The sequence below is a fragment of the Schistocerca nitens genome, chromosome 1 (genome assembly GCF_023898315.1).
Source record: "Schistocerca nitens isolate TAMUIC-IGC-003100 chromosome 1, iqSchNite1.1, whole genome shotgun sequence".
Taxonomy (NCBI): Eukaryota; Metazoa; Arthropoda; class Insecta; order Orthoptera; family Acrididae; genus Schistocerca; species Schistocerca nitens.
Window position 1 is genome coordinate 248,503,587 of NC_064614.1, and position 16,854 is coordinate 248,520,440.

At 41.6% G+C, this 16,854-nt stretch overlaps 1 protein-coding gene across 2 annotated transcripts in view; it reads left to right on the forward strand.

The window, feature by feature from the left end:
- LOC126247056 (calaxin) overlaps positions 1 to 16,854 on the forward strand; it is an 87,969-nt gene that overhangs the window by 3,194 nt on the left and 67,921 nt on the right. For both annotated transcript variants that reach the window (XR_007545387.1, XM_049948445.1), the window contains exon 2: positions 8,015 to 8,140. Coding sequence is in view for 1 of the 2 variants with exons in the window: in XM_049948445.1 (XP_049804402.1) it covers positions 8,015 to 8,140 (126 nt within the window). In the remaining variant the exon portion in view is untranslated. The remainder of the gene's footprint in view (positions 1 to 8,014; positions 8,141 to 16,854) is intronic.

Below are 16,854 nucleotides of genomic sequence, written 5' to 3' on the forward strand. Positions count from 1 at the left end.
ACAACTCCATGTTGAAGTATCGCACACGTCTGTGAAGTGTGTTTTCGAGATGGTAATACTGATTTGGTCTCTGATGCCTTCATTAGCAAAGTTTCGTAAACTTGATGGCTCTGAGCACTATGCGACTTAACTTCTGAGGTCATCAGTCGCCTAGAACTTAGAACTAATTAAACCTAACTAACCTAAGGACATCACACACATCCATGCCCGAGGCAGGATTCGAACCTGCGACCGTAGCGGTCACGCGGTTCCAGACTGAAGAGCCTAGAATCGCACGGCCACACCGGCCGGCTCGTAAACTTGATACTTCCAACTCGTAGTCTAATATTTTATCAACTAATAACATTGCGACATTTCTGGCAGAGGGCTATGGACACCTCAAATCTCATTCTGATTCTCAAGATAAGCCTCAGCACACTGCTAAAACCTCGAAAACCTCAGCGGGTTGTATGAAGCGTCAGCCCTCATCCACCGGCAATTTTCCATACGCAGCGTTTAAACACGCGTACACTTGATGTTTTGTGTAATCAAGGCTTGTTTTATTAGCTTTCTCGGCGTCGTTGCACCTCATAAAGTCGGTGTCACGTGGTGAGCGCTTAGCCGGGGCGACAGCCACGAGGCGACCGCTAGCGCGTCATTGGCCGGTCGGTTGCCTGGCAACGCGAAGCACAACTCAGCGCGCCTTTCGATTAGCTGCTAGCCGAGCGCCGAGTGACGCCGTAGCTGGCCGATATCGAACGGACGGACCTTTCCACATGCTATAAGTGTGACAGACCACTCCAAATGACCTTAACGTCCTCACCTTGTTTCCACAGACAAATCTTTAAATTTGGGCCTATGTGGTTCGGAAAACTGAGATGTCACATCTACAACGTTTTCATTTCGAGGAAGCTATTTCTGCTTCCGTAGAATGGAACAAGGTTGAAAGGTTTTACAGTGTCGCAGCAGTGTTCATCCGTAGACTTCACCGCACCACATCAAAGTCTGAAACTGAGGTCACATTGAGGCATGGGCAACTTATTTCGCATGAGTAAACTGTTCATACCGATTTTGATGGCGATTTTTGTGGAAACTGTAGGGTGACATATTTAGTAGAACAAAACAGTAAATATGTAACTTTCGGAAGATTCTGCGGAAAATATAACAAAAATGCGACATAATGCTCTGTTTGTGGGAAAAATAAAAATACATTTCAAGACACCAAATGCTTTTAAATAGTCGGGCCTGTGTTGCGTTGATACGGGTGGGACTTTTCTTTTTGAGAGAGACAAAGTCCTTAAGAGGTAAAATCGAGTTGTCTGTTCTCCTTCGTCTGTTAGGGCCGTTTCGATTCTGAAAATGGCAATGGAGGTCATGAGTCCATCTGTACTGTCTTAGGCACCAATGGCGCAATGAGGGAGAAACAAGTGCTACGATAGTTATGAGGTAACGTGTTCGCACTGAAAAGTGAAAGCTGCGTTAGCTCTTGATTCCAGTCTCACTGAAAACGAGCATTTTACCTATTCTGTGACAGAACTGCATGTAGCCAGATCACAAAACAGTAAAGAAAAACTTAAGAAATCTTCTCCATCATAAATCCTCTTGCTATTTTCAGTATCTCTTAACATAAGGTTGAAAAACTTACGTAGGGCACACATGATAATACCTGTTTCTTGTGCTTCTACTGGAATAAATTTTAGTTTTTTGAGAATACAAAAGTGTGGCATAATAATTTGTTAATTGGAATTCTTTACGCTACTCCAACAGCCACTTTTCCATGCTAGTTGTGTACGTCACAGGACGGGACGTAGACACAGACCATTTCAAACTTCCAAAAAATCTTACTAATTTGTGACGATTTATGCAGGCATGTGTTGCAGATGCGTTATCGTTTATTAAAACAGACTTTTGTTTAAGGTGATCACGCTAAGTTGTCATTCATTTGTGTTAGAGCAGAGCATGTTTTCATACCGTTTTTCCATTAGGTTATTGAGCACAAAAGTAAACGTATGATAAAAATTAATAATAAAAAATATGTTCTGTCACATTTTGAATAAGATTGTCGCCCATTTTCCTTACACTGTGACCTGAAGACATCTCAGTTATTGGCAACTGCGATGGACATGCCCCTGGGTAGCAGTTCGTAGTATACCCGTGCTACTTAATGCTGTTATGAAGTTAGAATGAAGGCATTATAATCTGTCAACAGTAACAACATTACATATGATCATCGATTAGAGCTCAGAGGCCATTCAAGCACAAATAAACTCTTGGAATTTTGATGCTTCCAATTGGAGCAAGCACTAATTCTGCATCCGACTTAGGAATCTTTCCCATTAAAATGATAATGTCGAACGTAGGTTAAATGGTAGCAATTCATATCATTTGTCAACTGATGGGACTTTCTGAATGTGGAAAATCATTCATATCAGAAAGATGCTTCTTGAGTCGAGAAAAACATTTTCTAACGTGATTTCTTCGACAGCTCGCACCACACACGGCACAAATATTTCGAGCGGTCTCCGTTGTCTTCACCCGTATTAAACCCAAAGCGAACAATTTGTCGCAAGCTACAGATCTTCCTTCACTTCAGACTCTATTTTGTAAAGCTGAAACAACGTTTGTAAGGTCAAGTATGCAAAATTCAATATGTAACTGCAAGGCAAGTGCTAGAACTTCCAGTAAAAAATGACATTCGATAAATACACTCGTAGTAACACACTAAACACCAATGTTTCAACTTACATACCAACCAAATTTTGTTTTAGGTACATTGTAGCGGTGAAGGTAGTTCATACACGTCAGTATTCTTCATGCCGTATGCTGCACGAGCAAAGACTGCACCGCTGTTACTGCACGTTGTTCACTCGATTTATCGAAATTATTCCATGTGGAAAATTAAACTACGATAATAAACGATTTTATGCTTGCCAATGCGAGAACAGAAACGTGCTTAAGGCCGCTGGCCGGTGGCCAGTAGCCGCTGCTTGGCGAGGAAACTTTCGAGCATAAACTGTTTTGATCTTGATGCAGTTGCTAACTCTTTCGAAGGAGTGTTTTCGAAAGGTATCACTGCTACTGCTGGGTTACAAATTGAAAGAAAAAATCTTTGAGATTCTATCAAAGTTACACTGAAGCGCCAAAGAAACATACAGGCATACGTATTCAAATACGGAGATATGTAAACAGACAGAACATGGGGCTGAATTCGGCAACGCCTATATACGACAACAATTGGCCGGCACAGTTATTGATCGGATACTGCTGCTACAATGGCAGGTTATCAAGATTTAATTGAGTTTGAACATGGTGTTATAATCGGCGCACGAGTGATGGGGCACAGGAAATCAAATGGCTCTGAGCACTATGGGACTTAACAACTGAGGTCATCAGTCCCCTAGACTTAGAACTACTTAAAACTAACTAACCTAAGGACATCACACACATCCATACCCGAGGCAGGATTCGAACCTGCGACCGTAGCAGCAGCGCCGTTCCGGACTGAAGTGCCAAGAACCGCTCGGCCACAGCGGCCGGCAGAGACACAGCATCTCTGAGGTAGCGATGAAGTGGAGATTTTCCCGTACGACCATTTCGCGTGTGTACCGTGAATATCAGGATTCCAGCAAAACATCAGTCTGCAATATCGCTGCGGCAGGAGAAAGATACTGCATGAACGGACCAACGACGACTGAGGAGAATTGTTCAACGCAACAAAGTGCAACCCTTCCGCAAATTGCTACGGATTTTAATGCTGGGCCATCAACAAGTGTCAGCGTGCGAACGATTCAACGAAACATCATCGATAGGAGCTTTCGGAACCGCAGGCCCACTCGTGTACCCTTGATGACTGCACGACACAAAACTTTACGCCTCGTCTGGGCCTGTCAACACAGACATTGGACTGTTAGTGAATGGGAACCTGTTGCCCGGTCGGACGAGTCTCGTTTCAGATTGTATCTATCGGATGGACGTGTACGGATATGGAGACCACCTCATGAATCCATGGACCCTGCATGTCAACAGGGGACCATTCAAGCTGGTGGAGGTTCTTTAATGGTGTGGGGTGTGTCCAGTTAGAGTGGTATGGGGCTCCTAGTACGTCTGTATACGACCCTGACAGGTGACGCCTACGTAAGCATCTTGTCTGATCATATGCATCCATTCATGTCCATTGTGCATTCAAACGGACTTGGGGAATTCCAGCAGGACAATGCGACACCCCACACCCCCAGAATTGCCACAGATTGGCTCCAGAAACACTGTTCTGAGTTTAAACACTTCCGCTGGCCACCAAACTCCCCAGATTTAAACGTTATTGAGAATATCAGGGATGCTTTGCAACGTGCTGTTCAGAAGAGATCGTCACCTGCTCGTACTCCTACCGATTTATTGCCGGCCTTGCAGGATACATGGTGTCAGTTCCCTCCAGCACTACTTCAGACGTTAGTTGAATCCACCCCACGTCGTGTTCCGGTACTTCTGTGTGCTGGCAGGGGCCCTACACGATATTAGGCAGGTGTATCAGTTTCTTTGGTTCTTCAGTGTAGTTTTAGCAAACAAACGAAATGCAGATACAACTTTACAGCGGCTCCAATGGAAAACAAGATTTCGCACGCTTCAATGCTGCCAGATCGTTCAGACAGTGAGACTTAAAGCTCTGAGGGGCGGCCAGTTTTATTGGCGGCTTAGGTATTTGTGATAGGTTTTGTGTCAAAGACAGTACAGTTTCAACAACATTGTGGATATGCTTTAATCCTCTCTCACTGCCTTGAGAACTACTGTCTCCCTTTCAAGTCCCGTGATTCATATCTGCAGTATAGTTTCTAAATACAGGGTGTCCCAGGAGGAACGGTCAACCTTAGGAATAGGGCAGGAACAATCTTCATATGAATATGTGCCCTATTCCGAATGGTTTCCGAGACATAACACGTTTGACGTAAATTGTTATTTATTTTCTGTGTTGTTCAGTACATTGTCAGATGTACACATTTGCACATGTACAACATTTAGTAAACATTATGACATGCGTTTTACAAAGTATCAATTAAAAAGAACCCATTTTAATACATTTGCCTGTAAGCATTATAGTGCACGTCATATTTAAACTGTTGTACAGTTTACAATAAATGACTGAGTATCCCATCGTCAACTTTAATGCATTTGTGCTCTCTTTGGAGAACATGTTGTGTTGCTTGTCTGAACGCCTCTGCACGTTCCAAAATGGAGGGCAGCAGCGTCCATGATGCGACCAAGCAGTTCATCTCGCATATTCACATTTCGTTTGTACACTTCATACTTCTCCAACTCCACAAACAAAAATCTGATGCGTAAGGTCTGGCGATCTTGACGACCAGTTAATTGTACTGCCATTACCAATGCGGTGATTAGGTCAAGTGCACTTGAGACATTCCCTCACATGTCTGCTAACCTGTGGAGAGGCTCCATCATGCTGGAAACACATCGCAGTCTGCGTGGAAAAAAAACGTCATCAGGGTGTCCAACAAACGAATTAAAAATAAAAAGAACCGCAAGTAAATCTGTCCCGTCACTTGCTCTTCTAAAATGACTGAAATTGTCAACATGCAAATTTACCTTAAATGTGTTGTATCTCGGAAACCATTCGTAATGGGGCATGTGTCCATATAAGTTTTTTGCTTCAAATGAGCTTTTCTACCATCTGGTGAGCAGATATATAAGACAGGCGAAATACCCCCAGACTTCAAGAAGAATACAGTAATTCCAATCCCAAAGAAAGCAGGTGTTGACAGATGTGAAAAATTACCGAACTATCAGTTTAATAAGTCACAGCTGCAAAATACTAACACAAATTATTTACAGACGAATGCTAAAACTGGTAGAAGCCGACCTCGGGGAAGATCAGTTTGGATTCCGTAGAAATGTTGGAACACGTGAGGCAATACTGACCCTACGACTTATCTTAGAAGATAGATTAAGGAAAGGCAAACCTATGTTTCTAGCATTTGTAGACTTAGAGACAGATTTTTAAAAAGTTGACTGGAATACTCTCTTTCAAATTCTGAAGGTGGCAGCGGTCAAATACTGGGAGCGAAAGGCTATTTACGATTTGTACAGAAACCAGATGGCAGTTATAAGAGTTGAGGGACATGAAAGGGAAGCAGTGGTCGGGAAGGCAGTGAGACAGGGTTGTAGCCTATCCCCAATGTTATTCAATCTGTATATTGAGCAAGCAGTAAAGGAAACAAAAGTAAAATTCGGAGTAGGAATTAAAATCCATGGAAAAGAAATAAAAACTTTGAGGTTCGCCGTTGACGTTGTAATTCTGTCAGAGACAGCAAAGGACCTGAAAGAGCAGCTGAACGGAATGGACAGAGTCTTGAAAGGAGGACATAAGATGAACATCAACAAGAGCAAAACGAGGATAATGGAATGTAGTCGAATTAAGTCGGGTGATGCTGAGGGAATTAGATTAGGAAATGAGACACTTAAAGTAGTAGATGAATTTTGATATTTGGTGTGCAAAATAGCTGATGATGGTCGAAGTAGAGAGGATATAAAATGCAGACTGGCGATAGCAAGGAAAGCATTTCTGAAGAAGAGAAATTTGTTAACATGGAGTATAGATTTAAATGTCAGGAAGTCGTTTCTGAAAGTATTTGTCTGGAGTGGAGACATGTATGGAAGCGAAACATGGAAGATACATATTTTAGACAAGAAGAGAATAGAAGCTTTCGGAATGTGGTGGTACAGAAGAATGCTGAAGATTAGATGGGTAGACCACATAACTAATGAGGAGGTATTGAATAGAATTGGGGAGAAGAGAAGTTTGTGGCACAACTTGACTAGAAGAAGGGATCGGTTGGTAGGACATGTTCTGAGGCAACAAGGGATCACCAATTTAGTATTGGAGGGCAGCGTGGATGGTAAAAATCGTAGAGGCAGACCAAGAGATGAATACACTAAGCAGATTCAGAAGGATGTAGGTTGCAGTAGGTACTGGGAACCAACCTTGCATGAACTATCGCAGCTAGTAAGCCACTACTGTTCTTACTACCCATCCCAGTGTCACAGAGGTTCTTTTCCCACGGCACGAGCCTTGACACTTATTTCCCTCTGCTCTTCAAATTTCTACCCTCATTCGCGTTTCGTCCACTGTCTATCACCTGATGGACCGTGTTAATGCGTAGTCTTACTCAGACGCACGGATAACATCACAGCCCAGCATCCTGTGATCCACTTATTAGATAACTAACATGTTGACGGAGGTGACAGTAGAACTTTTGGTCTGGTCACCACGTGGGTGCGGGCCCCATCTCTATTTAAAGCAACAACGTGCCTTTCTGTCATATTCTATAATATTGACCGTTCCTCCTGGGCAGCCTGTACAAACTCTAGCTCCGTGTAATAACGCTGCCGCCTTCAGGATCTGATCCTTTCTTGTGCATGTAGATATATTATAACGGTTGTAGCTGTTGATTTATGAAACCAGCTTTATTTCAGTGGGACTACTGTGTATACATTTTTCTTTAACAATGGAATGAGCCTTCCAAGAGAACTCCAGCGACCTGACGTGCGTGAAACTAGATCAACCGGTAACAAGATAACAGCGCCGGAAACTATTGCCCCTTTTAAGAAGAAAAAACCAATGAGCGTTTGGCGTAATTGGCCGGGAGTCCCCTTACGGGGCAGGTCCGGCCGCCTTGGTGCAGGTCTTATTACATTCGACGCCATATTGGACGACCTGCGCGCCGGATGAGGATGAAACGATGATGAAGACAACACAACACCCAGTCCCTGAACGGAGAAAATCCCCGACCCATGCGGGAATCAAACCCGGGCCCCTTAGGACAGCAATCCGCCGCGCTATCGGGGCGGACTTCAAGAAGAAGAGGTCGCACAAACGTCTTTCCTTTTGTAAATTCGTATTATTTTCTGTAAGATGTGCTGTAATTCATTTCCAGGCCTAGTTTCAGCTTCCATGACAGTGACAAACTGGTTGGTGTGTGTTAAGTGAGAAGCCCGCAGACGGGTGCTGTGTGTGTGCGGCAGGCAGGAGATCGAGGCGCTGTGCCGGGTGTACCGCAGCCTGGTGGCCAGCACGAGTGCTGCGGGTGGCTCCCCCGCCGCCGCGCAGGTGTCGGCCGTCGCGGTCGCAGCGCCGTCCGTCGCCGCGGTCGAGGTGCGTCCCGCTGCCGCTCTCTGCCGACACGCCCGCTCTCCGCGCTACAGTATCAGAGTAGCACGGGACTCGAACCTACCTGTCTCATTCTGTAGGATTTACTATTCCACAAACTTTCTCAATTGTTTGGCGAAATATAACCAGCCATTTTGATATAATCTCATTTGCGCCAATTCGCGTTTCGATCTTGCACCCAACTTCAGTTCACGTAATACATATTCTACACAACTGCCCATTAAAATTGCTACACCTCGAAGAAATACAGATGATAAACGGGTATTCATTGGACAAATATATTATACTAGAACTGACATGTGATTACATTTTCACGCAATGTGGGTGCATACATCCTGAGAAATCAGTACCCAGAACAACCACCTCTGACCTGACGTTTTCAATTGTTGAGAGATCTGGAGAATGTGCTGGCCAGGGCAGTAGTCGAACATTTTCTGTATCCAGAAAGGCCCGTACATTACCTGCAACATGCGGTCGTGCATTATCCTGCTGAAATGTAGGGTTTCGCAGGGATCGAATGAAGGGTAGAGCCACGGGTCGTAACACATCTGAAATGTAACGTCCACTGTTCAAAGTGCCGTCAAATGGTTCAAATGGCTCTGAGCACTACGGGACTCAACTACTGAGGTCATTAGTCCCCTAGAACTTAGAACTAGTTAAACCTAACTAACCTAAGGACATCACAAACATCCATGCCCGAGGCAGGATTCGAACCTGCGACCGTAGCGGTCTTGCGGTTCCAGACTGCAGCGCCTTTAACCGCACGGCCACTTCGGCCGGCTCAAAGTGCCGTCACTGCGAACAAGAGGTGACCGAGACGTGTAACCAATGGCACCCCATACCATCACGCCGGGTGATACGCCAGTATGACGATGACGAATACACGCTTCCAATGTGCGTTCACCATGATGTCGCCAAACACGGATGCGACCATCATGATGCTGTATACAGAACCTGGATTCATCCGAAAAAATGACGTTTTGCCATTCGTGCACCCAGGTTCGTCGTTGAGTACACTATCGCAGGCGCTCCTGTGTGTGATGCAGCGTCAAGGGTAACCGCAGCCATGGTCTCCGAGCTGATAGTCCATGCTACTGCAAACGTCGTCGAACTCTTCGTGCAGATGGTTGTTGTCTTGCAAACGTCCCCATCTATTGACTCAGGGATCGAGACGTGGCTGCACGATCCGTTACAGCCATGTGGATAAGATGCCTGTCATCTCGACTGCTAGTGATACGAGGCACTTGGGATCCAGCTGGGCGTTCCGTATTACCCTCCTGAACCAAGCGATTCCATATTCTGCTAACAGTCATTGTATCTCGACCAACGCGAGCAGTAATGTCGCGATACGATAAACCGCAATCGCGATAGGTTACTATCCGACCTTTATCAAAGTCGGAAACGTGATGGTACGCATTTATCCTCCTTACACGGGGCATCACAACAACGTTTCACCAGGCAACGCCGGTCAACTGCTGTTTGTGTGTGAGAAATCGGTTGGAAACTTTCCTCATGTCAGCACGTTGTAGGTGTCGCCACCGGCGCCAATCTTTTGTGAATGCTCTGAAAAGCTAATGATTTGCTTATCACAGCATCTTCTTCCTGTCGGATACATTTCGTGTCTGTAGCACGTCATCTTCGTGGTGTAGCATTTTTAATGGCCAGGAGTGTATATGAAGGTGGTATCTTCTTTCGGACTGTCCGAAAGAACACATACCATCGGTGAACATGCAGCTTTCTTAGAGTGAAATGGTAATTTAGTCAAGACCCTAAGTTGTCGACTGGCGTTGATATACTTCGACGGGAACAGTTGATAATTTGTGCCCCGACCGGGACTCACAGCCGGGATCTCCTGCTTACATTGTAGAGGCTCTATCCATCTGTGCCACCGGCGGCACAGAGGATAATGCGACTGCAGCGATTTAACCCTTGCACGCTCCCCGTGAGACCCTTATTCCCAACTTAATGTCCACCCACTACATTCGTAGTGCCCCTGGCCATTACACTCATTACTCGCGGCAGACAAACTTACCGAGTCCCGTAAGAGTTTGGAAAATGCATGTTCATCCAGCACAGAAGAAGAGGGTCAATGGCCGGTTAGCCTTAACTATATGAAGATGGTATCTGTTCTTTCGGACATGTGTCCGGCTAACCAGCCATTGACCTTCTTCTGTGCTGGATGCACAGCCATTACCCGAACTCTTACGGGACTCGGTAAGTTTGTCTGCCGCGAGTAAAGAGTGTAATGGGCAGCGGCACTACGAATGTAGTGCGTGGACATTAAGTTGGGAATGTGGGTCTCGCGGGGAGCGTGCCAGAGATAAATCCCTGTAGTCGGACTGCCCTCTGTGCCCTCGGTGGCTCAGATGGATAGAGCGTTTGCCATGTAAGCAAGCGATCCCGGTTTCGAGTCCCGCTCGGGGCACACATTTTCAGCTGTCCCTGTTGATGTATATCAATGCCTGTCGACAGCTTAGGGTCTTGAGTTAATTATCATTTAATACATATTCAGTCTTCAGTTGTACATAGTTAAAACATCGACAGCAATTTGGATGCTGCAGCTAGCCTGTGTAAATTTTCAATGTTTTTTGGGTACTGTACCTCGCGAGTTGTATATTTACGGTATATTACTGCTTACGTGTACTTATTTTCTACTCTGCTTGTCGCTGTTCCAATTTTCGTTTTTATACTCGTAGCACAAACACCTTTTAACATATTTGGACAGAGTCTGCAGCTGTTATAAATATTTTAAATGGTTTTGTGATGTCTTCAGCTGACATTTTCTTTATTTGATGTACGATTGTACAATTTCGGCCTTAGGCAATATTCAGATATCTAAAACGGCAGCATTCGAAGCGGCACTAGCTTGCGTAGAGACCTTTTTTTTTTAATTTGATTTTGTTAGTTGTATTTGTTCGGAGTTACGTCTCATGATACTCGTTCAGATCATCGTTGATCCATTCACTCAGTTTTTTTCTATTACAGATGGCCGCTAACCCTCTAACCGAACACACTGAGCTACCGTGACCTCGGTTGCGTTCGGTTGGGTTGTTCTGGGGGAAGAGACCAAACTGCGAGGTCGGATTAGGGAAGAACGGGGAAGGAAGTCGGCCGTGCCCTTTCAAAGGAACCATCCTGGCATTTTCCTGGAGCGATTTAGAGAAATCACGGAAAACCTAAATCAGGATGGCCAGAAGCGGGATTGAAGCGTCGTCCTCCCGTGGCCTCGGCCACGGAGGCAGGTAGCATTAAAAATTGGATGCATTCGTGTTACTTATGAACTGAACGTAAAAACAAATCATACCCCAAGGTATGCTAGGAGGATTATAACTTACTTTATGGAATATTCGTTAATGGTATGTTATAACATGCACGTCTTTGCTACTATGACTGCATATATTTGTAATCTTCATAAAATAAATTAAAAGTAGTTTTACGTTGTTTTAGGAATACGTTGCTTTTGAGCTGTAGTTGCAAAGCTCTTTTATATAAGTTCGATGTTTATAACGTATGTACACTAGAAAGATTATAATTATTTTACAAGAATTCGTTAATTAAGCTATACAGGGTTTGGGGTTTGTTCTGAATTAATTATCGTTCATCATTGGTGTAAATATGACTGCATACATATCCAATAAAATATGTTTGAAATATTTGTTCCACTACTGCGGGAGCACGTTAATTTTGAACAGTTGTTACAAGGATCTCATATATAAAGTCGATGACAGTAGTCTAATGAAACAATAATTAACAACATGAAAATTGAATAAAACCTTTCATCACCTACTTCATTGTTGTGTGATGTTTCACACTGTCATCATATTTATTGACAAGTATAGCGATAACGATGCGTTCTATGGTTCTATAATGCTTTGTCGTAAATGTGGTAAAAAGTTGTCGGTATCTTACATAACACTTGAAATGATTTATTAATGTTACAGAAAAATTAAGTCGTATATGTGTTGGACGATATGGGAATTTACATCCATCTAAAAGACCGATCTGACAGAATTTTAAACGAGCAAGGACACCTGAAAAGCCGAAATTCGTAGACAGCTTTTTATCAGTTGTACGACGAAGCATTATAGGACCATAAGACTCATCATTATACTTATTAATAAATATGACGGTAATGTGAAACGCCGCGCAGTCACAAAGCAGGCTATGAAAGGCTTTATTCGATTTTCATGTTGTTAATTATTGTTCTATTAGACTACTGCGATCGACTTTATATGAAAGATCCTTGTAGCAACTATTCAAAAATAATGTACTCCCACAATAACGGAACAAATACTTCCAACTTATTTGATGGAAAATATATACAGTCCTATTTACACCAATTGTGAAAGTTAATCAAATATACTTAACGATGGAGATATGTGTAACTTAATCAACGAAATCTGTAAAATAATTATAAGGTTCCTCGGGTACGAACGTCACAAACATCGACCTAATATATAAGAGCTTTGCAACAACAGCTCAGAAGTAAAGTATTCCTAAAATAACGAAAAACTATTTCTAATTTGGTTTATGGCAGTTACGTATATAAGCAGTCATCGGAGCAATGACGTACGTGGCGTAATATATCATTAACGAATCTTCTATAAAGTAAATTATGATCCTCATAGTACATCTTTGGATATGACTTGTTCTTACATTAAATTCATAAGTAATACTAATGCATCCAATATATGATACTACCGTTTTAGACACTTGAAAATGGCGTTAGGTCGAAGTTGTACAATCGTACGTCAAATAAACAAAATATCAGATGAAGGCGTCACAAAATCATTTAAAAACTTTTTAACTTGTATTTTGCGCAAAAACAGCGAGTATCCGTCATTTTCCCGACATTTTTGTTTACTTCGGAAAATTATATCTACGGTCAAAGTTAAATTTTATTTACAGCTTCTGAAAGTAGTGTTTCTAGTTTAAGGTTCTGTATGACTAAAATACTGAAATTACTTAGCGTGAAGTAGCTCAGTACTATACCGTTATGTAATAAGTGCAGTAGTAATTGGTGAAATAAACTTTTTTATTATTACAAAATTAATAAATAAACATAATAAGCACTTAGCTTCCCCTCAGCTATGAATTATATACTGTGAATAAAAATTCGCACACTTTAATGCTTCATTGCGATTTCTCGGATATGAAAAGTATAAAATATCTTTAATAAACTTTTGTCCCATGCACATTTTCAGTAAAAAAGAGGCGACAAAGAACGGAAATTTGGCAACAGTGGTTGATTGGTTGATTTTGGGGGAGGGGATCAAACAGCGAGGTCATCGGTCCCATCGGATTAAGGAAGGAAGTCAGCGGTGCCGTTTCAAAGGAACCACCCGCATTTGCCTAAAACGATTTAGGGAAATCACGGAAAACCTACATCAGGATGGCCGGACGCGGGTTTGAACCGTCGTCCTCCCGAATGCGAGTCCAGCGTGCTAACCACTGCGCCACCGCACATCATTTACGACAGTTGTCTTGAAACACTTTCGTGGATTTGCTGCGCAGTTACTACAGTGGGTAGAGTTTCGCATTAGAATACTCTAGTTAGAGAGTTCGATTCCGGTCTAAGTATACTGTTTTATCTTATAGCTTGTGGCTGCATGGTATAGTATCACGCTTCTTAATAAGTATACAGCAATTACAGCGGGTCTTGTAGGAACCACGCGCAATTATTTTATATTGACAGAAATGAGCGTACAATCGTTTTTATTAGTCAACTTTTAAAGGCATATTTTACTTTTAAGGGTTTACGTTGTTCATCCCTCCATGCCTTCCAGTCAATAAACAGTATTTTCCTCAGCTTCCCTCAAAGAAAGAAAGAAGAAAAAGGCAACTTCATCCCTCTGCTTCTTGGTCTATCCCTGCTTCTTTTACCCTAGGTAGTTCCCCTGCTACCAAGCAAATCACGTTGCCACATCATCTAACTTTAGAGCTTTACACTACTTCGTCAACTACATTCGAATCCAGTTTCCGGTATACCCCTTGCCGTTGCTGCAATCAACTTGTACCAATTACTACGCTTACCACTTACATGTCCTTCATAATCTTCTGTTACAATACGTCACCGGTAGGTACATCAACCCGCTTCAAAGGTAAATACCAAACTGTGTTGCGTTATGGTACTCCGCTGATGAATGTGGATGAACCGATAGCTTTTGTGACCGCGAATGAAACTGCTGCGGAGGTTTCAGAGAAGCGTGATGCAGTGAGTCGCTATATGTATAGATATCCAGTGAGATCACATTGAGCGTCTGCTCTGAGAACTGTATATTTTTCATGACAGACATACTGTCACTGACAGTGTATTCAAAATATTTTAACATCTTTTCGTTGATAAGTTCTGTAGTTATTTATGTTCTATGACAGTTAATTTATTTTTAAGCGAGTAGTACTCTTCGGAATTTTTGTCGTCTCTGACCAATAACTGTTGTGGTCAACGTTATAAAACTGTAATTGTAGGATGTAAATCGTTAGGAAACAGTGAACGCTACACCATTACTGGGAGATCAAAATTAGAAAATTTAACAAGTCATAACCTGACCTACTATCGAACTGTCTAACTAAAGTATTTCTAATACATAATTTCAGCCACTGCAGTTAGGCAACACAGCTATACAGTATTGATACAAGATATATGTCTTACACGTGATCACAGTGCTGCCAAATTGCCTTTCTGTGACTTACATCGTCTACCTGAAATATGCACGGCTCGAAATTTTGTTACAGATGTTGTTGTACTTTTTGTGTGTGAAGAATCACGCTCTGGGGTCCGAATTCGGTCTACCCTCTGTTATTTCAGTCAGCTGTGGACTACATTATTTCAATGGTTTTTTTTCCACTGAGGGTTAGCATTAACCCAGCATTCGGTGAGCTTCCATCCTTTTTTTTTCTTCATAGCGAATACCAAAGCAATGAATTTATTGAAGGAAGGCGGCGTTTTCCACTTTTTCTGTAGTAGTTTTATTAGTTCACAGGTAGTTCCGGCCTTCTAAGCTATTTTCCAATGATTTTGTGGTTCTGTACAAAGCAGAATATATCACATTACCTCCACAAATAGAAATGCAATGATTTTAAATACGTTCACGCGCAATAGAGACCTATGCCTTTGGTATCAAAGTGACAGCGTCTACAAATTTCTGTTATGTATTCGTGTTGGTTCACAAATGCCGTCTTGGTTAACAGCTTGACGGTGTGACATCAAAGATATTATATATTGATCAAAGAGTAAAACTAAGCATGGATAGATGGAATAATAATTTCAAATATTTGACTGTATATTTACTAGTATATCTGAAGAAAGCTAAAAAATAGTAAGGAACAAAATAGTATGGAAAATAAAATAATAGATAAGATAAAAATAACTATTAAATAAATAACTATTAAATTTTATCATATAGATGATGTCTGATTGGTCGTTAGGAGAACGTGACTGAAATTATCCAAAAATTTATTGTTCTGAAGGCTTATTTGCTCATTAAGAATTGTATCTGGTTGACTTTTTAAATGACTGAAATTTTCGGTTTCTTCAAAGATATTAATTTGTGTCGCTTTCCTGGCATAATTCCAAATGCGTTTTGGATGCGTGTTGGATAGGAGATGCAGCGCCAAGGCGCTTGTTTTGTTATCGCTAGGTCTTCTTGTGCGCATTAAAAAATATCTGAAAGTTTCTAGCAGTTTTCCCGGTGCATACTTCGCCACAATTGTCACATCCAATTTTGTATACCCTTGATGTATTAAATGGGTCTGTTGCATTGGTGGTGTATATTACAATATTACTAATATTATTTTCAGTACATAACCAAGTTCTGATATTTATATTTTAAAAGTTTTGGCTTTTTTAGAAATGTTTCCGAAATAAGGCAGAACTACGAATTTAGTTTCCTGTTTCCTTCCTCTCTTTCATGATTAATTTTGTTTGTGTCTGATTTTTTCCTGACTTCCAGTTTTTTTCTATAGATTTCTTTAATGACATGTAGTTTAAAACTACTTGTTTTAGCTTCTTTTGTAGTATTTCTAACTCTTTGTTCATTTAATCTGCAGCAAAGTGAACATTTATTAATCTCCATAGCAATGAGTGAAAAGATGCCTCGTTTCGGTTCCTGGATGACATGATTCTTTATTGATTATTGTGTCTGTAGTGGTTGGTACACTGAATTCTCTTTCTTTATTGTGGTATCTAAGAAGTTAATGCACTTATTTATTTCAGTTTCACAGATGCATTTGATTTAATCCTACATATTATTAAGTTGGTTATGACTTCTTCTGAACCATTTAAGAGAGTTAGAGTGTTATCAAAGTAATTTTTGTAATAAACATCTTTGTCTGTTCTCTATTTAAAATTATTAAAAAATGTTACTTTGATATGATTAATAAATAGTTGGACAAGGTTCTTGCCTACCATTACCCATGACTAACCCCTCTTCTTGAAAGCAAAAATAGTTATATGAAAGAGCGAATTGTAACAGCTGAGTGAACTTCCTGCTGGCAACAAAACAAAGATTATCTACACAATAAAATGAAAGTTACAATTAGTCTTACTCACTATACATTTTAATATTTATTTTTAGCTTATCTTTTATTTTTTTTCCATATTATTTTCTTTCTTACTGTTTTTCAACTTTCCTCAAACACACACATAAATATAGAGACACAGAATCACTGTTCCATCTATTCCATGCTTAGCTTTACTC